The following is a 27,694-nucleotide window of genomic DNA, read 5'->3' as shown; positions in this document are numbered from 1 at the left end:
ATATGATCTCTAGGATTTATTTTAAAATTACCCAGAGGTGGGGGGTAATTAGAGATGAAACTGGTTGTTTATTGATAATTGTTGAAGCTAGGTGATGGGTACATATGCGTTTTTATTATACTATTTTCATGTGACTCAAAAATTATGTAAGAAAAGTTCAAAGAATTGTACAGATAATTAAGGGAACACATAAAATTTTAGCACATACAGGGGCTTGGGGCTATTTCGTATAAGCACTTACTCTGTTGTCTTTCACAGAGGACGTGGTCAAAGTTTGATAAAGTCAAAATCAAAAACAAAACAAAAAATAATCACTGAAGCCCCTCTTACTGGTCCAGGCACTATTTGCACCCTAGCTTCTTGCCCAATCATCCAGCTTGTTTATACATACACTCTCTTACACTTTTCCAACAAGTATTTATTATTAGTTAAGCCATGATTCAGGATCCCAGGGCGGGATGTACCCAGGTCCCCCTTCACCTCCCCGGGAGAAGGACGGAGGACAGAAGAAAGGTGGGGTGGAGCCAGTTTAGATCTTCCCAGGAAATGTGCCTTCTGCCCGGCGGTCATCCCAGGTCGACACCTGCAGAAACACAGCCAGTATTACTCGTTCTTTGTGGGTAAACCAGATGGATGGACTTCTTTGTCTTCCTCACTTTGCCCACCTGCTCATTTCTTCAGTCAGTTAACAAGTAACTCCACTAGTGACACTGCTCCAGGAGCTGGGGAACCAGCAGTGACCCAGAAAGACAAGAATCACTGTTCTGAATGAGCTGACATGAGCTGACCCACTGCAGGGGGTGGAGATGAGAGGGTGGGGGGTGGGGAAGCAATAACATGCAGAAAAATCCCAGGCTCAGTGTGGGGCTGTCCATGGGGAGACGTGTGAGGTACAAGAGCTTAAAGACAGTGGCTACGTCCTGCTTCAGGAACTTCAGAGTCAACACTCAAAGATATTAGTCAGAATAGAGGAGATAAGCAATACTAGGCAGCTGTGAAAAAAGTAAGGCTCCTCTATGCTCCAGAAATAAATGGATCTCCAAGATAGACAGTCAAGTTCAAAAAGGGGACAAATGGAATAGAGTGCGATACTACTGTTGATCAGATGTATGCGTAACATAACAAATGACAGAACGGCCAAAATGACAATGTTAACACTCTCCAGAAGTAACACTTTGCTCCCTGTGGGCCTTCCTACAGGCAGTTAGAGGCATATTCATTTACACACACACACACACACACACACACACGCTATATAGTAGAGGCAGTGGATAAAAGCATGGAAAAGAGAGACTGTATCTGTATCACTTCCTAGTTGTGTGACCTTGGACAAATTATTCAACCTTTCAGGGCCTCAGTTTCCAATTCTGTACAATAAGGATACTAATAGTACCTACCTCGTCTTATTTTTTATAGCATGTTTGCCCTTATACAATATAAAGTGCTTACAACGTACTTGGCCTACACAATAAGTGCCATGTATGTGCCTATTTTATTTACACACACCCCCACATCACAAATACTCTACTTTAACACACACACACACACACACACACACGGCCATACTATATAGATTGTCCTGCAACTTGCTTTTCCCCCACAAGTCTCAGAGCTCTTTCTATATTCTGTCATGTAGATCAAGACAAACCTATCTATCATTATGTACCTAACCTGGGTTGTTTCTGAATGTTCCCCATTGCAAACAACTGTGCAAAGGATATCCTTGTATATGAACATTTTTCTAGGATGTCTAGAGTATGATTTTTTCATTTTGAAAAATGTCACATCTAGAGTACATATTTTTCTTCATTTTGAAAGATCCTGCCAAATTGACCTCAAAAGTGACCTCAGAACCACCAACAATTAGCACTATCAACGTTTATAATTCTTGCACCAGACTGAAAGGTAAAAACAAGCATATCTTTGTTGTTTTAAGCTGCATTTCCCTGGTGACTTGAGTGGAGAGGAACATCTTTTCATGTCTGGGATTCATCTGGATTACCGCATCCTGGACTTGTATTGACTACAGTCTACAGTTCTAAGTGTGAATTTCTCAGTCGCTGGGTTTATGTCTCCACTCCCTTTTAAATTAAAGAATCAGGTTGGTCTGGTACTTTGGCAAATTACCCTTTGTCCAACAATCCCACTTCATGAAAGGAAACTAAGGAAACCATTCAAATAGAGAGGAAAACATTTCCTGAAATGGAATTGTACACTCAAGTATCATTTAAAATAGTGAAAAAAGAATGAGTCCAGGTAAAGGGGGACTATCTCTTAACTATTAAAGACGATGGCAGACTGGCCCAGTGGCTCAGGCCGTTGGAGCTCTGCGCTCCTAACTCCGAAGGCTGCCGGTTCGATTCCCACATGGGCTAGTGGGCTCTCAACCACAAGGCTGTTAGTTCGATTCCTCGAGTCCCGCAAGGGACGGTGGGCAGCGCCCCCTGCAACTAAGATTGAACACGGCACCTTGAGCTGAGCTGCCGCTGAGCTCCCGGATGGCTTGGAACGTGTGTTCTCAACCACAAGGTTACCGGTTAGACTCCCGCAAGGGATGGTGGGCTGCGCCCCCTGCAACTAGCAACGGCAAATGGACCTGGAGCTGAGCTGCGCCCTCCATAACTAAGACTGAAAGGACAACAACTTGAAGCTGGATGGCACACTCCACAAGATTGAAAGGACAACAACTTGACTTGGCAAAAAGTCCTGGAAGTACATACACACTGTTCCCCTTCCCCAATAAAATCTTAAAAAAAAAAAAGATGATGGCTACCCAATAACTACTGCACTGATATGAAAATACGAATACAATGCATGTTAACAAAAAAAGCAAAGTACAAAAGAAACTATCTAAAGTATGACTCATATCTACATTTTTTAAAAATACATGAAACCACACCTACACATACATTAGTACACAGAGGAAGATTTACCAAATTCCTAAGGGAAGTTTAGGAAGAGGGTGACCAGGGGGACTTTCACTGTCTACATTATATATATTTCTCATTCTGAGGACTATAAAAAGCTAATGCTATTTTTCATGGAGAAACTGAAGATTTTTAAAAAAACAGAAAATAAAAGATGGTTTGAAAAAAATGTCTTAAATGCTCATGTAGAAAGAGTGCTAGCCTCCGGCCCCTACCCATCCCAAAATACACATATGGAGATTAGAAATTAATTTAAAAAACACACAGGAAAGACCTGGAATATGCTACAACAGGAGAATGGGGACCCTTTTCAGCCCCTTGTATTTTTTAAGTTTCTGTGAAGTGAAAACGAAACAACAATAATAAAACACTTATTTTTACTTCACCAAGTTTTTGAAATAAAAAGCCAGGACTACTGGGTCTAAAGGCGCTTGTGCAGAGTGCATTTATATCCAGCGTAACAGGGCAGACACAGCAGGCACCTGAGTGGAGGAACCACACAGTCTGATGCTCCCAGGTAGGGGCAGGCCTAGGTCCTAGAGACTGGGGTGTGGGGCAGCACTGGGACTGGAAGCATGACCCGAGCACCCCATCCAGCACGCACCCAATGAGGTTGGAGGGAGGATGATAGATCAAAACATTACGTTACCCAAGATCACCCAGGGACAAGGGGTAATCCTGGGAGCACACCGGGTTCTCAGACACTTGAGACAATGCGGCCAGAGAGGTGAGAGGAAAACCAAGTGAGCCGAGGAAGAGTGCCATTAAGGCAATTTGTTCTCAAGAAATGAGCCCCAAAAGATGTACATCAAGGATGCTTAAAGTGCTGAAAAATTAGAACATAATCTCAACCAAGAGGACCAGTTAAATAAAAGCATCTGTAAGTTATTAAAATGAATAAGGCAGATCTATATGCATTGTCATTTTGGAAAAAAAAAGGGGCTCCAAGACACATTGATGAGCAAAGCAAGTCATAGAACATAATATATAGTATGAACCATCCACACACAGAAAGGACCACAGGCTTATGTATGATAACTTTATATACGGAGAAAAAGAGTTAACAGCAGCTACCTCAGGGGAGGGAGATTGGGGAACAGAAGTGGGTTTCTACTTTTTATTTTACTGTACTGCTCACATTTGTTGTTTTTTAAATGAGCACTATTACTTTTGCAATACTATCATATTTTGACTCTAAGGCACATTATTTTACTTTAACATCTCTGAAATTAGCATGCTTGTTACATTCATTTCCAGCATTTTAAAAAAAAGATATGAACATCTCTCGATGTTTCTTGCAGTCAATGGGGTCTTCGATTTAATGAAACAGAATAATATTAAACATAAATTCTTCATTAAAAAAAGAGGATATGGCAGAGAGTATTAAATAGTGACAAAAGGTCTGGTCAAATCAGGGCTAAAAGGACTGCCTTATTGCATCATATTTTTTAGAGATGCACACCGAAGTAGATTAGGGGTGAAATGACATGTCTGGGATTTGCTCCAGAATACTTCAACAGAGGACAGAAGAAAAAGAAAATAGATGAAGGAAATGTGGAAAAATCTTGACACTACTCAATTTTGGTAATAAGTATTACTTGGGGTCACTTAATTATTGTCTCTACTTTTATGCATATTTGAAAATGTTCGTAAAGGACAGGACTGCACAGATGGTGAGCTCCCCAGGGACAGGGAGCAAAACTGAGTACACATCTGTAGAGTACATGAGCGAGGTGGATCCAGCAAGAAGACAGCCCTGGTCTCTTTGGCTGAGAGCCCTGAATAGCTGAGAGCATCAGTGAAAGAAGGAAAGGAAAGCAATTCTAAGAAGAAAAGGCCAAGCCCCAGGCACAGTGTAATGCCCTGTCCTTCTGCCTCTCACAGATCAGCTCCCACCAAGTCACCACACTCCCCTTTCCTAAGACCCCGCCCCAGCATCCCAAGGGCCCTAGGAGGAGTCACGTACCCAGGATATGGGGCACAGGGACTTGTACACACGCCGGTACCATTCGCACACGGAGACATCACCCCGTTTAGCAGTCATTGCCTTCTCACAGCGGTGGAAGTCTGTGAAAAAAGAGGTTCTGGGTCAGCCTAGACAAAGGGCTAGAACACGTCTTTGAGCAGAACTCACAGAAATACTTTTTACCTCACAACCAGTTCTACAGACACACACACATTTCACAAAGAATGCACATGCTTACAAGAGTACTACAAAGGGCTAGATAAACCTCACTAAATTGACTTTGTAATCCCTAGAGAACTGCTCTTCAACTTGGAAACTCGGGGTCAGGACTGATGGGACAACATGAGGGCCATTATGGAAACGCAGAACCAGGGCAAGGGAAGGGGAAGATGGTCTTAATGCTAAGATGCTGGAGTCTGAGAGAGGAAGACAAGAGGGGCATAATCTGGTTTTGAAAAGCAGGCAATAAATTAAAAAAAAAATAATTACTCCAGGTATTCCACTCCGGGGCATATTCCCTAGACAGAAAAGCATTCTCATGGACATCAAATTCCATCTATAAGAACGTTTACAGCAGCATCAGTTGTAAGAGCCCCAAACTGGAAACTACTCAAGTGCCATAAATAAACTGTGGGAAACTGTGCAGCAATGAAAATGAGCAAACTGCATGTCACCACACAGATGAATATTCAAAACTGTTGAATTAAGAAATCCAAACACAAGAGAATATATACAGGATTTATAAAGTTCACAAAAAGGCAAACATAAAAATGGTGAGAAAACCAAAATGTGATTGTCTTATATGGATGCGGTTACATCTCTAGTGAACACAAGAAAGGGCATGCAATAGGCAGGGGCGTGCGGAGTCCTGGCAATGTCCACTTTTCTATCCAGATTATAGTTACACGGGGGTTCACTTTAGAATTATTCATTTCATTGTACATTGGTTTTTGTACTTCCTGTATGTTATCTCACTTGCGCGCGCGCGCACACACACAAATCTTTTTTTAAAAAAATCATCATAGGAACCAAAATTTATAGCAGTGGCCCACATCCTAAACACAGTTGGTAAGGGGCATGGGCCCTGTGAGGATGTCTAAAATAAAAGACAAAAGGCCTAGCATGCATGGGTCCCAGTGAGGCAAGAGGTAAGTAAGCAACTACAGCTATGGGACCAGGGGAAGTTCTGTATTCCCCCCACCACCATGCCCCGCTTACCCAGGTAGTTCTGCCAACAGTTCCTGGTCTGATTCTGGTTGGGGAAGCGGCTGTCAAAAGGGGCAGTCTGGTAATTCTTGATTTTGGTCTTGATGTCTTCTGCCATCTTGCTGACTCCTGGAGGCAAAGAGAGAGGGTGTTGACAGAGGTTTTAGGGGAACTGAGCCTGGGCATGCCAACCCACCCAGGCCCCAGGGGGCCCCAGACACAGAAGATGGGCTGGATATGAATAAGGTGCCACACCCTCCCTCTCAACGTACACACACAGAGGTGAAGGACAGGGCAAATCATAAATCTAAATGTGGAAATCACAGCAAGGTTTGGAGGAAGGGTGGTCAACTCCTTGGTGAAATCAGGCCTTATCTGTCACAAAATAACACTAAATAAGCACTCATTTAGTGCTTACTACAGGTCAGGTGCTGTTCTATTCGCTTTAATTCTGCAGCCACTCTAAAAGGTAGAAACTATTTCTAACAGGGTTCCACAAAGGTCAGGGTGTCCAAATGACTTCTCAAGGTCACACAGCATACAAGTGGTGGAGCTGCACCCAATCACTGACATGACCGACAATGCACAGGTTCTTAACGTCTCTGGTGCCATTCACTCTTCTGGGGACTAATGACCCCTTTTCTCAGACTATGTTTAAGTGCATTAAAAAATTGCACATGGGGCCGGCCCGGTGGCTCAGGCGGTTAGAGCTCCATGCTCCTAACTCCGAAGGCTGCTGGTTCGATTCCCACATGGGCCAGTGGGCTCTCAACCACAAGGTTGCCAGTTCGATTCCTCAAAAAAAGGCCTGGAAGTACACACTGTTCCCCAATAAAGTCCTGTTTCTCCTTCCCCAATAAAATCTTTAAAAAAAAAAAAATTGCACATGCTCACAAAGAAAACCAGTTTTATGTAGCTGAGGATTCATCAACGACCACAATTTTGAAGTAATCATGAGTGACAATATTTTGTGACATCTGCAACCATAATGTGATTGACATAAGATGAACTGTGATTCTCACAGCTGACAAAGTCAACAGACGCTGCTAACACTGATGCTGTTGCCTCCATACCTAACTGAAGGAAATGGTACTTTTCAATTAGCGATTAGTAAAAATACAGATGTAATCCCCCCCCCCATTTGACTACTAGCACCCCTTGAACTCTATTGATGCTATGGACCCAGGGTTAAAAAACCTCTGTTATAAAGTCTCTTATGAGGTGACACTAAGTGTTCACCCGGGAATCTGAGAGAAACTGCCTCCATTCCAGAGAAGTCGTGGGGTTACATAGAGGCGCGCAAGCCAGTGTTCAATTCAAGCGATCCAAGGTAATCGTGGGGGATCTGAAGCAGCAGGGTATTTCCTGGAGGTGGGGCGGGGGGTGTAGAACACCAGCTGCTGGGACACACGTGGTCGGAACAGTCGTTTGGGGCGAGACCCCGACCCATTATCTGGGAATGAGGGTGGATGGGTGACGACATTGCGGCCCCACCAACTCCAAGGGGAAGAGGAAGGGCCAAACACCCGGGAGCTGGGCTGCGGCCCAGGAAAGCCGCGGGGACCACGTCTGCGGCCCAGCGACTAAGAGCACTGCAGCCCAGACACCGGGGTGCAAATCCTGGTCGTTCGCTACGTATCTGAGTATCTCTGAGCCTCAGTTGCCTCCCTGTCAAAAAGGACAATCACAGGCCCTACCTCATAGGGCTGGAGGGAGGACTAAATTAACTAATACGAGTCGCTTGGAATGTTACCCGACATTAAGGAAGAACTAAATGATCCTTAGCTATACCTACTAACACAACAGGACCTCAGGGCCCCGGGAGGCCGAACGCCTGCGGCCGGAAACCTCACCTCGTTCTCGAGGAAGCTAACGTCCGGTTCCTCAGTCCCCCAGGATGGAGTCCCGGGTTCCCGAGTCCTCGACACTCACCTAAACAAACCCCTGAAGCGGCTCCCGGCTCAATGTGACCCTCAGCAAAGACGGTTCCCTCTGACCGGAAGCGGAATTAAGACGGGCCGGAAGCCGGGCGAGTTAGGCTATAGAGGAGTCTTCCACGCGGCTAGAGCGCCTACGGGGAGGCGGTCCCTGAAGCCATTACGGCCACGCCCATTTATGCGAATTCCGATTTTCTATTGGGCTGAATGCCTGTTCATCATCACTCTGGGCCCAATCATGAGCTTGCGTAGCACTTAAAAATGCTCCGAGCTGGGGCTTGGGAAGTCGCCTAGTTACAGGCTCTCATTGTCTCTCTGGTTTTACCGGGAAGGAGTTCTGATTGCTGGGGCTGGTTGGAGACTGGGCCTGGGGAAAAAATCCAAGTGGAAGTACTCTTATTCGTGCAAGAATTATTTATTGAACACTTAACCTGTGCCAGGTACTTCTGTAAGGGTGAGGGATGCATCGTTGAATAAAAGGCAACCCCATGATTATTATGGGGTCAGTTGTTAGGGTATTGAAAAAGAACAACTCTTTCTTCCAGGGTCATTTGTCACGTTAAGGGGATTGCCTAGATTCCACCTCCAAACCTCAGAAGGTAGAAACTCATCTTTTGATCTTGCCTCAGTTTACCTCTTTGTTTAGGTCAAAATCTCTATCCCTCTTCTCTTTACTCCCACTGTTGCAACTTGGGAGCTGGCCTCTTAAAAGATCTTTAAACATGAAGGCTGCTTCCCCCACGGGCCTTTACACTTGCTGTTCCCCTGGTCTGAAATGTTCTTCCCACAGCTCCTCCTCTTTCCTCACCTTCAGTTTTGTTTTTTCCTCCTACTGCCTCCCCCCCTCCCACTCCGGTTCAAGCCGTTGTTTCTCAGTCTAGTTGTGTAGGACACAGCTCCCTGGCCCATGCTGGTGGCCACCAGCCTCTCATGGCAGCACATGGTAGCCTACGGCAGCACACAGCAGCCCATGGCCGCTCACAATGGCTGCCAACTACTCCCGCTGGCTGCACTGGCCACCGCCCGCTCCTGACAGCACGCTGTAGCCCACAGCAGCCCACAGCAGCTCTCGAAAAAGAGACCTCAGTGTTAGGAGCATGGCGCTCCAACCACCTGAACCACCATGCTGGCCCGACGTCCTTTAGTTTTGTCCTTAAATGTCACTTTGTTGGTGAGTCCTTCTCAGACAAAATGTTTAAAGTTGCCATCTTCCCAGTCTCTATCTCCCTTCCCTACTTTATTTCTCCATAGCATTATCTTTTCACATACTATGTCCTTCCTTTTGTTCTGTTTACTTTCTTTTGTCTCCCTCGATACCATAGAAGATTGTAAAGGAGCAATTTTTGTCTGGCTTACCATTGTATCGCTAGCACTTAAAATAGTGCCTAGCAAGTAGGTGGTGCTCTATAAATATTTGTCAGAGTGAATGTCTTGTGTGAATAAAGCACCTTCTGGGGACTGGAAGAAGGAGCTGCGAAAGAGAACTGCTTTCATCCCTCCTCTTGGTCTGGCCTCCAAAGCTTTCCCGATACTGTGTTGGGTGCAATGTCCAGGCCTTATTGATCAGGGGCCTCTTACACAGTCTGTGTTTTTCAACATTTCAATTATTTGTGGAACTACCTGTGTATATGCCTGCATTCACCCCCTTAAATGATATCTTCCTAAAGCCCAAATCCCTTTCCTGCTTAACCCCTCCATGGCTCCCCTCTGCCCTCAGAACAAAGTCCAGCCTGCTTACCATGGCCCCACAGACCCTTTGTGAACTGACCCATGGTCCGCTCTCCAACACAGTGATATTTTAGTTCATTGAACAGTACTGTGAGATCTTCTACCTCCAGGCCTTTGCTTATGCTGTTTCTTCTGCCTGGAACATTCTTTGTCTACCTGACCTCAAGCCAGCTGTTTTCTCCTTCAGGAAGCCTTCCCTAACCTCCCCTGCCCCAGATTAGGTCAGTTTCCCCATCCCAGCCCTGATCGTTGTGGACTATCCCAGTCTGCCCCACCAGACTGTGGGCTCCCTAAGGGCAGAGTCCAGAGTTGTCTTGGTCACTGCTGAATCCCAGGCATCACCTACAGCAGGACCACTCAGCTGGCTCTCTTTAGGGACTCAGTGGTTCCCAGATTGGGGTAGGCTATCCTTGGGGTCTAGATCTGAATTCTATGTCCTCCAGCTCGGAATGTGAAAGCAGTCGGTGGTTTTGGGGGGCAAGCACTAGGTCTAATTCCTTGATAGTCCCTAGCACTGTGAGGGCACACAGTAAGCCCTTTTTGGAGCCTCAGTCCTCTTTTCAAGGGGGGCAGAGTAGGTAAACTCGCAAGTTAGTAACTGGGTCAGATTTCTTCACAAGCCCCAGCATAGGGCAGGCACACAGTAGATCCTATGGGGACTGAGTTTAAGTCCTTTGCATGTCCCATTACACAGTGAGCACACAGTAGGTTCCCTAAGGGTCTGGGTCTCTTTTGGTCATGGTGTATCTTGGGATCACACAGGCGGGGGTGGGGTGGGATAGTGGTGGTGGTGGTTGGTGGTGCACACACACAGGCTCCCAGCGGTGGGTCTGGTCAGTACCAGTGGAAAAGATGCAGACAGCACGCGGATGAGTTTTGACGGGATATTTTTATTGGGTCGCTGCTCCCTGTCCTCCCACCTCGCGGTCTGCATAACCTAGGCCAGGCACGCGGCCCCCGAAGCGGTAAGTGTACTTGCGCCCACCGCTCTTGCGCACGATGTCGCGGCGATAGTAGTAGCGCAGGCCTCGGCTCAGCTTCTCGTAATTCATGCCGGGTTTCCGCTTGCGCTCTCCCCACAGCCGCGCCACCTAGGGCGGAGACCCGGCTTAGTCTGGGGTGGTGGTAGGGGGTGGGGAGCGGTTTGGCAAAGGCCTCGTGGGCAGAGTTCGGGTACAGTCCGGACACGGTTTAAGCCGGGCAGAGTCTGGTGGAGGTGAGGGTGAGGTTGGGGCGGGGCCAAGAACCAAAATGAATGGCGGGGCTAGGCTGAACAAGAGGAGACTGGGGCAGGACTTGGTGGGTCCGGGAAGCTGTCCCACCTCTTTGGGGTCACACAGCTGGAACTCGCGGCTGTTGCCAGTCCAGCGGATGCAGCTGTTACGCGCCCCATCTTGGAGTAGCTCCAGGAGGAACTGCCACAGCTGAATGGGACCTGCAGGGTGAAGGTAGGTAAACACTCAGGCTTCCTGGGCCCCGTCCATGTCGCTTCGATGACCCAGGAATCCCGGCTCCCTCACCTCGAAGATCCAAGGGTCCAGGTCTTCTCCACTCTGGACCTAGGAGTCTGGAACCCCTTCTCCTCGGGGACCAGCGAGTCCGGATCCCTCCATGTAAGGGACCCAAGAGTCGGCCTTGGGGACCCAGACATCCGGGGTTCCCATCTCGGGGATGTAGGGGTTTGGCTGCCCCACCTTTGGGACCCAGGCATCCAGACCCTATGCCTCTCACATAACCCAGGAGCCTAGATCCTCGTCCCTTGCTCCCTAGAAGACTACCAATGTCTTTTCCTCCCCTCCTTCAGGATTTAGGAGGGCCACCGCCTCCTCTTCTTCCAACTCTTAGGTATCTAAGCCCCGCCCCCTCACTGCCAGTTTCCCGGGTTCCGCCCTTAGGAGACGAGGCCCGTCCTCCAGGGACACGGGCTTCGCTCCCTCCCAACGAAGTCTCACAGACCTCTCACCTCGGTGGTTAGTTTTGGAGTCACGAGCCAAAGTTGCGCCGTCCGACTGCTGCCTCAGTTCGGAGTTAGTGGTGAGATCTGAACTCCCGTACTCCTTCGAAGAGGTGGTGCAATCCGTGTGCAGCCCAGAGTCCCAGGAGGTGGGATAGTCCGAGCCCGCAGGCCCACCCCAAGAAGTGGTACAGACGGCGCGCTGCTCCCCGCCGAGGCCCTTGCCCCAGTAGGCGGCGCGGTCGGGGCCAATGGAACAGTCCCAGCTGGTGGAGCTGGCCGCGGTGGGGGCGCGCGACCACGAGCTGGCCCCTTCCGCGGAGGTGGTGTAATTCTGGCCCGCCACTCCTTCAGACCCAGCGAAGGGGGCGGGGCCCAGGCCAGGAGGGGCGGGGCCCAGACCAGGAGGGGCGGGGCCCAGACCAGGAGGGGCGGGGCCCATGGCCGGCGAGACGCGGCTCCAAGCATCCCAGCCGGTACACGCCAGGTGGGTCCAGTCTCCCGACCACGGAAGAGGCTGAGGGGCGTGTTCTGTGAGGAGGAATAGACCCCAAGTGAGGGGAGCCCCCTTGGGCCTTCTAGGAATCAAAGCTCTTGGCCCTGGCACCTGAGGCCCCAGGCTCCCGGATTTAGGGCAGGCCAACTGGATGACAGGCGTCCCCCGTCCTATCTTCGTTTTCCCTCAAAGATCGGGAAGGCTAAGTTTCAACCACGGTGGAGAACCCCAGACCCCTTCTTCCCCCGCCTCTCCGCGCACACTCACCAGCCCCCCATAATGCTTCTGGGTGCGGTGACGCCGAGCCCCAGTCCCGCTGCGAGAGCCCTGCGAGGCATAAGGAACTTAGCTGAATTTCGGGAAGGATGTGAGCAATGACCAGAGACCCTCCTCAACCACTCACCCAGTAGTCTTTACTAACGACTGAGAGTCATTACTGAGAGTAACGACTCTCAGTGGTTACTCCCTAACCCCTACTCATTCAGACCTAGGGCTCGGGACCCAAGCCCCCTCCTCTTTCAACCTCAGGAGTTCAAGCCCACAGCCCTCAGCCCATTCAACCTCCAGGAGTCCTAGCAAGACCCCTTCCTCTCTCAGATAGAAGAGCCCAGACTCTCACCTTCCCCAGCACCGAGGGGTCCCAGCCCACAAACACCTTTCCAGCATGTCTCCTCTGTCAGCGTGTCTCCTTGGTGCTCCAGTTCAGGGAAATAGAAGCCGAACTCAGCTCCTTCTGCAGAGTCAGGAGGTTAGGGACAGTCAGGGTCAGTGGGGGCCCGTCCGCACCTGGGTACCGCCCCCCCACATGCACACACATTGCTTCTGCCCCCCAGCAGCCTACCCAGCCCTGACAGCCTGTTTCCCGGGGGCACTTCCTGGGGTGATGCTTCTTCATCCCAGTTCCACAAATCCATGGATGCTCGTTGTGAGTGTTCTGGGGGGAGGGAGGTGCAAAGGCACAGGGTGAGCTAGTGACACTTAGGGACCCTGCCTTCTGGCTCCCCATCCCTTGCTTCTCTCAGACCCAGGAGTCCAGGCCTCTGCTCCCTGCTCCCCCAGAACCCTGGACTCTTGGCTTCCAGTGCCCTTTTCTCTCAGACCAGGAGTGAGCGACCTCAGTTCTCGCCTTCCTCAGACCCAAGAGTCCAGGCCACCAGACCTCCAGTCCCCAGTTCATGGCTCACCTTTGGCGGGTCCCTCTGCCTCCAGCTGGGGGTCTCAGCCCCATTTCATATCATGTACCCCCTCCCCTGGGGGCCTGGGCAGGGGGGAATTTTCCAAGACGTCAGAGCTGGGGGTCGAAGCTGGGGTCGAGTTGCAGGGGGCCGGGGCGGGGCCGAGCCACACTCCCCCCTCCCAGGGATGGCCGGCCGCCTCCCAGTAGCTGGGGCTGTCCTGCTGCAGGGGTGGCTTGGACTTGGGCAGTAGCTTGAGTAGCAGTAGGTTGGGCGACGGGGGGTGCAGAGTGTTTAGGGGGTCATGGGGACGGGGCAGGGGGCTTGTGGACAGGTTCTCCGTCTTGGGGACTTGATCCTGCGACATGAGGTGTGATGGGGGGAGGAGGTTCTGGGGTGAGCTGGGCTGCGCCAGGCTTATCTGCAACAGGAAGGGGGATTTCCGGCCAGACCCTCGGTGAGCCGACCCGATGGGCCTACGTCACAATCCGCAGGAGGATTGCGGGGGATGGGGTGGGGGAAGGCGGACCAGGATCCCTGACCAGGCAGAGTTCTCCCCTTCTGAGGGCTTTGAGGAAGACTTACTGGGGCTGCTCCAGGGGAGTGTCAATCATGATAACAATAGCATCAACAATATAAACAATAACACCAGTCATAGCTAACATTTACTGAAGGCTTATTGCAGGGCACCAACAGTGCCATGAGCCTTAGTTTAATCTTTTCGTGTAGGTACTACACTTAGCCTCATTTTATGAAAGAGGAAATTGAGGCAGGCTTCCTCCCACTTCTCTTCATCTCCAAAGTCCATGCTCTTCCATGCTATAATAGTTTGGGACAAATGGGGAAATTTGAGTATGCACTGAATATGAAATATAGAATTATTAATTTTCTTCGATGTGATAATGGTATATGAAAGATGTCTCTGTAAGAATATGAACCCTGAGATATTTAGGGATGAAGTGTTAGGACGTCTGTAACTTGCTTCAAATGATTCAGCAATACCCTCCCCCCCCAAAAACACACCCATGTGTACATGTAACATATACATACATGCACTATTTGGGACATACTGACATATTAAAAAATTATTTGTTGTTTACCTGGTTTGAATTTAACTAGGTGTCCTGTATTTTTATCTTCTAAATTTGGCAACCCTAAACCCAGGTGGATTGACTTCCAAGCCGGTGCTTGTACCCATTCTGCTATACTAATAAGTAAATATTTACCATTAAAAATAACCTCTTTAATATGGGCATTGTCCAGTGTTCACTCAGCTTGATCACTTGCCATTTGTGGGATGCGAGGTATGAGGGTGTGGGCTCTGCTCTTCTTTCCATGTTACAGAAGGAAAACTGGGCCTTAAGAGAGAGAGCCACTTACTAGGTTACATACACAGTGAATGGGTGGGGGGATGCTGGGATTGGACCTAGTGTTGGGTGAGCCACAGAACCCTTGGACATCCCTAGTCCCACTATCCATCTAACCTAGAGGCCTGAAGGGAGTCCGGCGCTGTTGTGCCTACGGGGCCCTAGGCCTCCTCTCCCTGAGGCTGTGTCCTCTCCTATCTTTCTCCATGTCTCTCTGCCCTAGGCTGGAGTCCCAGGCACTGAGTCTGACTTCAGTGAGGCCTTGTCACCCATTGTCTCCTGGTAAGTCTCTCTCCTTCCCCATGCCTATTTTTGAGTGCTCCTATCTCTCTCCCTATCTCCTTACCTTTCCATCTCTCTCTGGGTTTTTTCAACTCCTGCCCCATTGACTTTCTCTTAGTTCTCACCTCTCTTTCTGCCTCCCTCCCCATCTCTCCATCTCTACTTGCTACATCTCTCCACGTCTGCCCGTCTCTCAATCCCACAATCGATCTTTCCCTATCCTCAGGACTTAAATGTACACATTTAAAACCCTCCTTTCTGGAATCATTCTCCTTCCCGTCCCCTCCCTTGCCCTCATGGTTACAGTGAGCAGAAGGTCAGGAGTAGGGAGGGCTAGTGATATGGGGGTGGGATGTGAATGGTCCGGGGGAGCCGGGTGGTCCAGCCCAGGTGGCAGGGGGATAAAGGGCACTTCCTCCAGGGGAAGGAGGCCCTCACCCCTCTGACCAGATTGGAAAATGTGACATCAGAGAGGGGGCAGTAAGGGGAGACAGGAACAGGAAATTTGATACCTCTCCTGGGTGACCAGCTTCCCTGAGAAGTCTTGGCAGTTTCCCCCTCCCCCATGTCTCCTCCCAATACAGGGTTGTCGGCTATGCCCCTGGAAGACCCTCATCCCCTCGTGCTCTGCCTCATCCCTGCCCCAGCTTCCATCCAGACCTCAGCCCACAGTAGTCTCAGGGCTCTTTCTACAGTGCAGAACCGTGATGCCACTTCCCTGCTTGAACTTTGTCTCAGCTTCTTAGGGCTGGCTGCTGCCTTCAGGGTAAAGTCTAGGCTTAGTCTGGTATTCAAGGTCCTGCACAGACACTTCTTCCGACAGGCAGAAACAAGCCGGGAGTTGGGAAAAGAGATGGGGGTGGGAAGAGACCCACAGATACAGAGGAAGAATTGACTCAGATACAGATTCATAGAAAGAGACAAGAAACAGAGGGGCAATCAGAGAAAGACAGAGAAAAACGCTCAAGGAGACCCACACAGAGACATATAGCACGAGAAGTCAGCTGGGATTTGGCAGTGAAGAAACTGGAAAAGTCTCAGATCCAGAGGGTGAGAACTGCAGAGACTGGGATAGAACAACAGGAAGAGAATGAGACAGTCTCAGAAATGGCCAGTTCCTTTAAGAAGCCCTCTAAACAATCAGGTTGTGCCCTGGGCTCCCCCATCCCAACCGAGACCAGTCTGACCCATCCCTGTGTGGCAATGGGCCTATTTTCTGCCACTGGACCAGGAGCTCTTGAGGGAGCAGGGCCCGGGACTATTTCAGTCACCGCTGTGTCTCTAGCACTGTGTAGGCCCTAGGGGAGTTTGTTGAATGGATGAAAGCCTAGAAGGCTGTGAGCTCCAGAAGGGCAGGGTCCACCAGATGCCCTACCTTGGTGCTGAGAACACAGGCTGGAGTCAGAAGAGCATGGGTCTGAGCCTTGACTTGGCTTCAGCCTTGCCATAGCCTCCACTCCCTCTCCTGTGGAATGGGCTGCACTCGGCGCGCACTTAAGGGGTTTCCAGAAGATGTAATGGGTACTCAGTAGAGACTGAAAAAGGCCCATCTGCATGTCTATCTGGGTAAACTTTCAAGACTCCCCATTATCCCCAGGTAGGGGGATGTCAAGCCCTGCACCCCAAAGAGTGCTTCCAAGCCCAACCAGGGATGGAAATGAACAAAAATTTATTGAAACTGGTTTTAGGGAGGATGGGTAGACGGCTAGTTGGGGGTTTTCCAAAGAGAACTGTGGGGGAGGAGCCAGTGTCTGGCCGGGTGGGAGCGGGTGCCCGGCCCCTGACCCTATCTCAGGCCCAACTTCTTCTTCTCTTTCTGCTTCTTGCGCACCACATCCAGATTCCGATCCTTCCACATGCTCTTGCGCAGCTTGATGGGGCGCGAGCCCACATATTTCCCTGTGGGAATGGAGGATTCAAGGTCAGGCTTGGGGTTTTGGCCCCATGCCCATCACACCCGCTTTCCCTAGGGGAGGCCTCACTCACCATTCATCTCACGCATGGCACGCACATAGTCACTGGGGTCCTTAAAGCTAACGAAGCCATAGCCCTTGGTCTTGCCCGTGCGCTTGTCACGGATCACCTTAGCCTTAAGGAAGGATGGGAAGCGGCTGAAGGCACGTGCCAAGATGTCATCATTCACCTCATTACCCAGATCCCCACAGAAGATCCGGAAGTCATCTGGGGTTGGGAGAAAGGAGGTCAGAAGATGCAGAAGCCTGGCCCAGTGACTGCCTTATTCAAATGGCCCCACGGTTTCTAGAGGCACCCCTGAGCCCTCCTCCCTCTGTATCCTCAGCAGTCTGCCCAAGGCCCCCTTAGTAATAACTGCCAACACCTGTATGGTATTTCCCCTGTGCTAGGCTCTCTGCTACGGACTCATGAGGTTTTAACACAATTTGACATCCCAAAAATCTTTTTACACTGAGGCACAGAGAGGTCAAGTCACCTGCCCAAAGTTACTCAACCAGGAAGTGGTAGAGCCCCTGGGATAAGAACTCGGGCATCTGGCTCCAGAGTCCTTACTTTTAATTAACTGCACTACCCTTCCCCACCCTAGGGCCATCTCACCCGTTCCCATGATGAAGCCCCTAACTATCCCAGCCCTGGCCTCTCCTCTGATCCCTTTGTCGCGGATCACCTTAGCCTTAAGGAAGGATGGGAGGTAGTTGAAGGCACGTGCCAAGATAACATCGTTCACCTCATTACCCAGATCCCCACAGAAGATCTGGAAGTGATCCGAAAGGTTCTTGGTCTCCTGGACACATCCCTATGGACATCCCCTGGTCCCTGCCATCGCTGTACCCTACCCCATAATGGCACCCCAGTACCATAGACTTCATCTTTCCTCAGCTCGTTTCCTCTGCAAAGCCCACTCTAATTCCCCCTTGAGTCTCTGACACCTGAACACACTGCCTGATCCTTCTCCAAGGGGCGGCCGGTTGGCTCAGTGGGTTAGAGCACAGTGCTCATAACACCAACGTCGCCGGTTCGATTCCCACATGGGCCAGTGAGCTGCACCCTCCACAGCTAGATTGAAAAAAAAAGACTTGACTTGGAGCTGATAGGTCCTAGAAAAACAGTGCTCCCCAATATTTCCCCCCACCAAAAAAAAAAATAAAATCCCTTCCCTGGGAGGCATAGACTATTATTACTCCTTATTATAGATGAGGAAAATGAGGCTGGATGGGCTCCGTGACTTGCCCAAGGTCACAGAACTTGGGTCTACTGTCTGCACTGGCCACATCTGGGCCCATGCTGCTATAGCCCTAGCCAGCATGGGTGGGTAGGTCCCAGAAGAAGATGCAGAAGTCAAGGACTGGGATGGGAGGTAGGGCCCTTTCCTCGGCGACCACTGTGGTTGCCCCATGGCTTCAGTGAACAAGTTAGGCCAACCCAGGAGGAAACAATCTAACAAACTCAGAGGCTGGGACTTTCTACAAGGTAACTGGCCTGGACACTTCAAAAATTATTATACACGAGACAAGGCCGCAGGAGGACCATTTTCATTAAAAGATAATCTAGAGACATGAAACTGCATGTATCCTGGTTTAAGGGAAAAATAGCTATCACAGTTTGGGAAGAATTGGGTCAATTTCAATTTAAATGGAATACGAGATACCGTGGAATTACTATTAGTTTTCCTACATGTTAATGGTATTATGATATGAAAGAATGTCACTTTTCTTAGGACATGAGTACCGAGGTACTTAGGAGTGATTATTTATAACTTGCTCAAATGATTGAGCAAAACCCTAAAACACATACATACCCAGAGAGATAAAGTAAATATAGCAAAAATATTAATTGCTGAATCTAGCTGGTAGACATATGGCTGTTCACTGTGCAGTTCAGTGTTTAACATTTTTCATAAGTTGGGAGAAAAACGAAAGCTCTTTCACCTTTAGCAAGCCAAGTCCCTCACGAATAAAACAGGCCAGGAGGCCTAGGTGCCAATCACCGCCACCGTGTTCTGCTCAGTGGCAGGAGGAAGGCCCGCCCCTCAGCACCACAGCCTAGGCCTCCACGAGGTACGCTAACAACGGTGCCGGCCCTACAGAGAGGAGGCAGTTGTGCAGTTACCTGGTGCACCTTCCCTGTATCTGCCCCAAGGAAGAGAGCTTGCCCTGACCGTGGCTGCGCAATACCTGTCTCTGGACTTGGGCCCATTTACCTGCATCCCACTCCAGCAGGCTGGGGTCTTCCCAGCTGCTCCCAGCTGCCGTGCGAATGCAGCGTTTCAATTTCTCTGGCTTTCCTTTCTTCTTGTCTTCACCCAGGGGCTCTGGGACCTGCAGAGGAAAGGGGACGGGGTGGAAAGGCTCGGTGTTGGAGTCTTTTGAACCCGTCTGTCCCCCTCCCACCTTCCTTTGCCCCCTGGCCCTCCTGCCTCCATAGTTAAAGGACTGGATGTGCTCCTGGGTTGAGATATGTCTGTCTGCCACCCGCTCCCTGACAAGCTCCCAGCCCCTCCAATTTCCTGGGATCCTCCTACGTCCACCAATAGAGGACTACATGTGCTTCTGTGTGTGGAAGTCCATGGGCTCCTGTCTGCCCTCTCAGCCCTTTCTGTCCCCACACTGCGATGCTCCCTGCTTACCTCGAGAGCCATGAGGCCAGGCGGTGGCTCAGGCCGTGGGGGCCGGGGCCGAGGACGCAGGGAGAGGAGCTCAGGAATGCGTAGTGGGGGCAGCAGGCCTCGCACAACTTCCAGCGGGAGGGGCAGGGGCTCAGGTTCAGGCAAAGGCATGGCAAGGGCCAGTGGTAGGCTGGGCCCAATGACGGCAGGACCAGTTGGGGCACCTCCTGCCCCCACAGCTACTGCTGCGCTAGCGTCCTCTAGCCCGGCTGCTGCAGCCACCACTGCCTCGTCCTTCTCTTTCAGGCCCAAACCCAGGCCTAGGCCCAGCTCTCGGGATGCTGGCTCTTCCTGTGGACAAGAGGAGAGAATGAGGGGGGTCAGCTCAAGGCTCAGACCTTACTCCCATTCCCCACCCTGTATAACAAAGCAAAGGGCCTGAGGGCCAGAGAGCAGGCAAGAGACATCTAGACAGAGAAAGGAGTCTCTAGTGAGAGGCAGACACAGGGACAGAGAAACACAGGCAGAGAGACAGACAGACATACACACACAGAGACAAACACAAGGACAAAAGAAAGACATCAAGAAAGAAAAACGAAAAGGGACAATCCAAGAAGAAATTGAGATAGAGATAGAAATACACCCACAGCATCTGTTTCTTTCTATACTTTTCTCACAAAAAGAAAGAAAAATAGAAAGATTTGGCCACAGAAATAGAGAACAGAGACAAAGTCAGAGAGTAAGAAGTCAGAAACATGAAAAGCCAGGGAAAAGGCAGACTTAGACACACCCCATCAGACCAGGATTGACTGTCTCCCTACCCACTGCACTTCTGACAATCAGCTCCCTGTCCACACTCACCAGGGGAGGCCTCAGAGCAGCCATGGAGCCCAGTGGGGGCCCCGGGGCCCGAGCCATCGGTGGTAGCATCATAGGTGGTCCAGGGGGCCCAGACAGAGGGGGGCCCACAAGGGCCTGGTGAGGAGGCCGCAGAGCCATAGGGCGAGGGCCTCCTGCTGCAGAAGAAAGAGCAGAATCTGTCAGGGTGTTAGTGGGGTAGTTAGAGGGCTTGGGGAGGGAGTTATGTGGCAGGGATGGTGATCCTGGCCCCTCACCTGCTCTCTGTAGCACGTGGGGGACGAAGGCCGGACGCAGGATAGGGGCCCTCTGGGGGGCCACAGCTGTGGGAGAGAGAGATGGGGGTGCATGTCATGGGGGACCAGGGCACTTGGGGCAAGGTGTGTGTGTGTGTGTGTGTGTGTGTGATGGGGGTGGGGATGGGGAGAGGGAGAGGGAGAGGGAGCAAGAGAGAGACAGAGAGAGACAGAGAGAGAGAGAGAGAGAGAGAAGAGAGAGAGAGAGACAGAGAGAGAGAGAGAGAGAGAGAGAGAGAGAGAGAGAGAGAGAGAGAGAGAGAGAGAGAGAGAGAGAAGGGTACTTTCCGCATCCAAGAAATCCTGGAGAAGAGTGTGGGGAGCCTTCTGGGAAATGCAGGGGTCTTTTCATTTGTTCACTCAGCAGAAATTTACCACTGAGGATCTCCCTTGGGCCTGTCCCTGACCTGGGCAATGCCAGGGACACACCAAAAGACCAAAGGCTCTCAGGGAGCTCCTGGTCCAGAGTAGGAGGGAAGAGACCCATCATCAGAGTGACAGCCCAGACTGATCAAGGCTGGGATGAGAGAAAGCCCAGGCATGGTGACTGGGGCTAGGAGGGGAACGCCCAGGGAGAACTGGGAGCCCAGAGGAGTGCTCTGACCTATCCAGGAGAACTAGAGAAGGCTTCCTGGAGAAAGGGAACTGTGAGCTGAAACCCAAAGGATAATGAAGAGTTAGGCAAAAGGTGAGTGGAAATAGTACTGGCAAAGGAGAACATTTATAAACAAAATCTTCCTCCATTTGCAGTTTAGTATAATTGTAATAGAGGAAGTTAGGAGTTAAAGGGCATCGTAAGAGAATGATCAAGAGGTCAGCAGGCATCCCAGCATAGCCTTATTGGCTGAGCCATGGATATCTTCCTGAGGGCACCAAGGAGTCACAGCAGGGTTGGAAGCTGGGCAGGGTGACTAGGTCAGATTTGCACTTTGATCAAAACCGTAAAGCGGAAGAGATGTTAAAATTTCTCAGATATCAGATACAAAAAGTATAACGGGATTTAAGTAACACACATTTGATCTAATAAGAGATTGTACCAGAACTTTACAAAACACATAATCTTTTCAAACACATAAGGTAGTAATGTCATAAACATTGACTGTGTGTAAAAAAGGTCACCTCAACAACAAAAAGAATGGCCTGTGGAGAGGACAGATTTTAGTTGACTTTGGTTAGTCTGATTTTGGTTTAGCTGATAGGTTTTGGAAGGTTACAGTTGGGCAAGTGAGCAAGGGAGAGAACTTCAAGAAAAGCATTGCTGACACATCCCAGTAACATTTAGGGCTTCTGGGGAGGATGTGAGGATCTCTCTCTGCAAGGGGCTGGGCAATGTGGGGTCTTGACTGCCGGGTGAGGAGCTTGCTGCTGGTTTGATGGTTTGTTTATTCATCCCATCAACAGATAACATATAATGCTTACTATGTGGCCGGCACCAAGACTTCTACCCCTCACAGAGCTTATATTTTAGAGGAAGCAAAAGATAATAAGAAAAGTATATAGCTTGTTGGAGAAGGAGTTAAGGGCTATGAAGAAACATAGCAAAGGGTAGGGATTAGAAGTGACGGTAGGAGGTTGGTTTGCAACAATCAGGTTAAGCTTTATTAAGGCAAAATGACTTGAAGTACAGAATCAGGTTTGTGCTTTAGGAAGATGACAAAATCAGGGTGGGGATGAAATGGAAAGGGTGAGTTAGAGCAATGATTTAGGCAAGAGGCCGAAGTAGTCGAAACTAGACTGCTTGGTTAAATGTGGGTTTCCTGGCCCAAGACCTACCTGCTCGCCGCAGGAACATGGCTTCTCGAGCCTCTGGACTGTCCAGGTGACTCCGATCACCAGGGCCAAAGCCAACTGTTGGGAGGGGAGAGACAAGGATGGTGGGAGGATAGTCCCGGGCATCCCTTCTTACCACCCTGCCTAATCCCCTGGCTCCCTCACCCTACCACTCCTTACTTACCTGGGCCCACAAAAGGAGGGCCACCAACCATGGGAGAAACCACTGTGGCTGCAGCGGCTGCCCGGGCCTCCAAAGTCTGTTGGACCTGTTGGGGAGGAGGTTGGGGTGAGGGGCCTGACTCAGTGCTCTCAAACTGTTCTGGCTGGCTCACCCTGGGTGGTCAAGGGTTTCATTCTTTGCATTCTCCATGGGGCTGGCCATCTGTTAACCTTTAGGTCTCAGCTAAAATGGCACTTTTCAGGGAGGCTTTTGGGATCATGCTAGCTAAAGCTGTCCTCAGCTCCTCCCAGTAGCAACTTCTCTCACCATCCTGTTGTTTCATCTGCCCCATACCACTTAGCACTATCTGAAATTATGTCTAGCCTGTCCTCCCATCTCCTATGCCACCATCCTGGTCGAAGCTACCATGATCTCTTGCCTAGATCATTACAGTAGCTTCTTCTTTAGTCTCCTTAATTCTGCCCTTTGCCCCCTACAATCTGTTTTCCAAACATAGCCAGAGCGACCCTGTTAACATCTAAGTTGGACCATATCACCCCTTTGCTCAAAATCTTTCAATAGCTTCCCATGTCAAAGTGAAAACCAAGGCCCTTACGGTGGCCCACAAGGCCCTACCCTATCTGGTGTCTATCACCTCTCTGTCCTTATTTCCTCCGCCCAACCTCCCCCTTGCTCACTGCACTCTAGCCACACTATTCTCCCTGCTGTTCCCTGAACATGTCAGGCACACACCTGCCTCATGGTCCTTGCACTAGCAGTGCTCTTCTCCCAGATATGTGCAGGATTCCCTCCATCATGTCCTTTATATCTTTGCTTAAATGTCACCTCCTCAGGAAGGCCTTCCCTGACTGTGCTGATAAACCTCTGCCCTTCTGACTGTACTCTGACCTGTCTCTTCCCAGGAAAATGTAAACTCCAAAAAGGTAGTGACTCTTGTTCTCTGATTTGTTCTTTGCTATATGCTTAATGCTTAGAATAGTGCCTGGTGCATAGAAGGCACCCAAAAATTATTTGTTGACAGAATGAACAGGCTTCATTTGCTTGTTTTCTTTTTAGTAGTCTCTCCACTAGTCATATACGGCTAGCTATTGAACACTTGAATGTGACTAATAAGAATGAGGAACTATTTAAGTATATATTTTAAATAGATACAGAACGTTCCCATCATTGCATAAAGTCCTACTGGACAACATACTCTAGAAAATAAGCTCCCAAAGGGCAGAAATAGTCTGACTTAGTTATTAGTGTGTCCTCAGCACCTGCCACATAAAATATTAAATTGTCATGCAAATTAATCAACAAGCCAACATGTCAATAGCTCTCTGTAATACAAGCACTGAGTTCGAGGTATTGTGCTCTCTGACTTATACGCCTTAGCTCAGACGTACCTGCTGGTATGTGTTGGTGGCGATAATTGGGCGGATCACAGGAGCTGCTGGGACTTGCATCGCTTCTACCGTGGGGACCGTGGGCACAGCAGTTGGGATTCCGGTTACCGGAGCACCCAGAACTTCCTGCTCAAACCTAGGAGAGCAGGACAGACAGCACAGCTCAGGACCTTGCACCAAGTCTGGAACGCTGACTATATCGTGACAGCGCCTTCACCCCTGCCAACCTCTCCTTACTCCCGCCCCCGCAATCCCGAGGGTCCCGTTTCCTCCTGATAGAGCCATATGTCGGGCATATTGCGGCCTGGAGGCTCCAGGGCTCGGCGGCTCTGGCTCTGGGACAGCTTTTATCGCGCCCTGTCGCGGGGCTTACAGGGCCATCTCCGCCTCCATCTCCTTTAAGCGTTCCTCGCCGATCTTGCCCGGGATGCCGGCGCCAGGGCCCTGGACCACAGGTCCTCCTGCACCCGGAAGTCCCGGGGTCGGCCCCGCCCCGGCCATCGCTGCTGGCTTCGCTGTCGCCGCTACCACCGCCACGACTCAGCTGCCTCCGCCGGTTCCGCTGTCTACGGTCTGACTTCGTCAATGTCGGCGCCCGTGGATGACGTAGGCCAAAGCGACGGGCGCCGACGCATGACATCATACGCCAACAGGGGCAGTCTTTAGAACGAGGGCCAATGAGAATCTGGCCACATCCGGAAGGCCCAGCCCAAGTAGGAATATAGGCCAATCAGAGTGTTGAAAAAACGAACCTGTGGAAGAAACTAGTTACAGCTCAGTGGCGCTGGGGCCTTTGTGGAGGAACGTTGGCAAGTGAAAGCTACTTAAAGTCAGTTGGTCCGGTCCCTAATGCCCAAACTGGACCTCTGAGACTCTGTAAAGCTCGGAGGGCCCTCCGGTGCCACCGCGAGGCCCCTTCCGGAAATTTTAAAACACACTTAAGTGCGCATCAGCCCAGGGCTGGGCGAGGCTGGAGACAGCTGGGGATCGTGGGCTCTCGCTCTGAGGTCAACAGTCAGTGACTCCCAGAAAGATTAGACATGATGCGGGAAACTCAAGAGGAGGCGCCGACCCAGACTTCTTAGAGGACATGACAGCTGAAGACTTTTGCTAGATGAAAACGGGAGATACGTTCTGGATAGCAGGAATAGTTCACGCGAAGGCCAAGAGGCAGTAGTCAAAGGCGTCAACTCAGAAGGTCACGTGTGTAGGTTTGGTCTCTGTGTCTTTTTCTTGTGACACAGCTGACCCCTCCTTTCCCCCCTCAAAATGTTTTATTATGAATATTTTAAGATGCAACAGTAGAGATGAAATAGTAATACAACGAACCTCCACGTACTTCTCAACAATGACTAGTATTCTACCCTCCTTGTTTCATCTATTCTACTTTTTTTTTAGTTAAGTATATTCCAGCCATCCATCAAATCATGCTTCATGATGTCTCTATATAACAAAGGACTATTTAAAAGAAAACATTTTCAAACCCAAGAAAATCAATTTCTTAGTATCATCTAACACCCAGACTGTTCAATTTCCCCTGCTTCAATATGTTTCTATACAATAGTGTTGTAAAACCAGGATCCAAATAGGATCCACACATTGCATTTGGTTGGTTGGTCTTTTTTTTTTTCTTTCTGTCAAGACAATTTTATTGGCTGCCTTGGTTTCTTGAAGTCCCAGTCTGAATCAGCACAAATGAATGCTTTGTTCAAATACTGGCTTTTGTTTGCTTCTGTGCTGGAGATGTGATAAGAAGAGAATAGGAAGCCTTTTTAAAAACATTGTTATTAACTAGAGTTAGTATTCAAATTTCCTTAGTGTTTACCTAATCTCTTCTATTAGAACATTCCAACCAGGATACCACATTCTAGTTAGGTACGTTTCCTTAGGCTTCTCTGCTTGTGACAATTTCTCACACTTCCCTTGTTTTTCATGACTTTGGCAGTTTTGAGGAGTACTGGTCAGGTATTTTGTAGAATGTTTCTCATTTGGGATCTTTCTGATGTTTTTCTCAGGGTTACCTATGAAGTATTATTTCACCAAATTAAACCGAAATCCTGACTGGGGTTATGAATTTTTTTGGGAAAAGACCACAGAAATAAAGTGCAATTCCCATCTTACGAAGGATACACACTATCAACATTACTGACCACAGTTGATGTCAACTTGATCTCCTGGCTAAGGTAGCATTTGTCAGGTTTCCCCACTATAAAGTTACTTTAAGAAAACAACTTGCTTTTTATGTTCTTCAGAAGGAAGTTATTATGCAACTTCCTATTCATGTTTTTTAGAAGGAAGTCATTATGCGCCGCCCACACTTAAGGGGTGGGGAGTGAAGTTCCACCTCCTTGAGAGTGAGATATCTAATACACTATTTGGAATTCTGCACAGGGGATTTGTCTATTCTTCCCCCTTTATTAATAATTTATGTCAGTATGACACATGGATGTTATACTCTAGGTTATAATTCAAGACTACTATATTTTGTTGCTCAAATTGTTACAGCTTTTAAAATCTTAAGTGTTTTAAAATCTGCACATTTCCTGTCCCCCTTTTTCTCCCTCCCTCCATTTCTTCCTCTCTCCTCCCCACTTTTGGGCCTTGTGTTTGTTGAAGAAACTGGATCAGTTGATCTATAGAATGTCTCACATTTTGGATTTAACTAATTACAGTACATTGTTCCTCACTGCCCCCTCCCCTTTCCTTATCTATTGTAGTGATAGCTTGATTGGTTTCAGGTTTAATTTGGCGAAGAATACTTCACAGGTAATCCTGTTGCAATATCCACTGTATCCTATTGTATCCCATCAGCACATGCCTGGTTGTCCTCCTTTGGTGATGCCAAGATTGATCAGCAGTGTCATCCTGTTCTATTTTAAGAAGCCCAATCAACCTTCTCACTGATAGTTTTAGCAGCCCTTAACCATCATTACCTGTATCTATTACTTCATTAAAATACGGAAAATAGTGGTTTTTGAATTTTATCATTCTCTGCAATTATTAGTGATTCTTTCAAATAATTTCTTCCTTGTCATGACTTTAGTTACTTGTTCACATGCAGGAAAGACAGAGAATGTTTCCCTATTTTATGAAAAAAATTCAAAATGAGTTGGTTCATAGTACCCTTCAAAGATGACCAATGAGGTATACGTGTATATGTATCAATATAAACTTACATTTCAAACATGTTTGATGTGCATCAAATCATTGCAGTCATTCTTATTGCTGCTCTAAATCTTTGGCTAAGTGGCAGCCCCTTCAGATTGACTCATGAGTCCTTTTGACTCAATCCCAGCAGTCTTTGAGGACTCCTTTGCTTTCTTGCACAAGATGCCCCATACTCATTTTGTACACTTCCTGCCCTAGGCCTGGAAGCAGCTATTTTCCCAAGGATCCCTGGTTCCTTCTAGTCAGAAATGGCAATTAGAGACAATCTGGGCACTAGGGTTGCTCACTATTACCAGGTTATCATTACATCTAGACCTTTTCTGTGGACTTAGTGAGGCAAATACATATTTTTAGAAAGACCCAGGAGTTCATTCTGATATTTCCAATTCAAATGAAAGATTGCAAGGTGTTTA

At 49.1% G+C, this 27,694-nt stretch overlaps 3 protein-coding genes across 7 annotated transcripts; all 3 read right to left on the bottom strand.

Annotated features, from left to right (window-relative positions):
* Positions 1–397: 397 nt before the first annotated feature.
* COX6B1 (cytochrome c oxidase subunit 6B1) lies at positions 398–8,149 on the bottom strand. Of its 2 annotated transcripts, none has more exons than XM_081031385.1 (4): positions 8,032–8,149; positions 6,112–6,228; positions 4,894–4,994; positions 398–583 (listed from the first exon to the last, which is right to left on the bottom strand). In XM_081031385.1, exons 2-4 carry the CDS (start codon positions 6,215–6,217, stop codon positions 530–532), a joined length of 261 nt encoding a protein of 86 aa, XP_080887511.1. In that variant the 5' UTR covers positions 6,218–6,228; positions 8,032–8,149; the 3' UTR covers positions 398–529. The 2 variants fall into 2 exon arrangements, with proteins under 2 accessions (XP_080887511.1, XP_080887512.1); XM_081031386.1 differs by having other exon boundaries at positions 7,953–8,077.
* A 2,486-nt stretch (positions 8,150–10,635) lies between these two features.
* Positions 10,636–13,128, bottom strand: ETV2 (ETS variant transcription factor 2; the record flags this gene model as incomplete). Its single annotated transcript, XM_081032495.1, has 6 exons — positions 10,636–10,855; positions 11,087–11,199; positions 11,728–12,249; positions 12,482–12,541; positions 12,834–12,947; positions 13,056–13,128. The coding sequence occupies 6 exons, from the start codon at positions 13,126–13,128 to the stop codon at positions 10,655–10,657; spliced, it is 1,083 nt and encodes a 360-aa protein (XP_080888621.1). The 3' UTR covers positions 10,636–10,654.
* Positions 13,129–16,690: 3,562 nt separating this feature from the next.
* Positions 16,691–24,716, bottom strand: RBM42 (RNA binding motif protein 42). Of its 4 annotated transcripts, none has more exons than XM_081031870.1 (10): positions 24,487–24,716; positions 24,114–24,249; positions 22,726–22,810; positions 22,545–22,619; positions 20,733–20,798; positions 20,479–20,654; positions 19,639–19,968; positions 19,213–19,330; positions 17,025–17,219; positions 16,691–16,937 (listed from the first exon to the last, which is right to left on the bottom strand). In XM_081031870.1, the coding sequence occupies exons 1-10, from the start codon at positions 24,612–24,614 to the stop codon at positions 16,825–16,827; spliced, it is 1,422 nt and encodes a 473-aa protein (XP_080887996.1). In that variant the 5' UTR covers positions 24,615–24,716; the 3' UTR covers positions 16,691–16,824. The 4 variants fall into 4 exon arrangements, with proteins under 4 accessions (XP_080887996.1, XP_080887997.1, XP_080887998.1 ...); XM_081031871.1 differs by having other exon boundaries at positions 20,479–20,633; XM_081031872.1 differs by lacking the exon at positions 20,733–20,798 and having other exon boundaries at positions 20,479–20,633.
* Positions 24,717–27,694: the final 2,978 nt, after the last annotated feature.

This window comes from Rhinolophus hipposideros, assembly GCF_964194185.1.
Source record: "Rhinolophus hipposideros genome assembly, chromosome: 21".
In the NCBI taxonomy this organism is placed as follows: Eukaryota; Metazoa; Chordata; class Mammalia; order Chiroptera; family Rhinolophidae; genus Rhinolophus; species Rhinolophus hipposideros.
The sequence above is the reverse complement of the archived record's forward strand: the minus strand, read 5'-3'. Positions and strand labels throughout refer to the sequence as shown.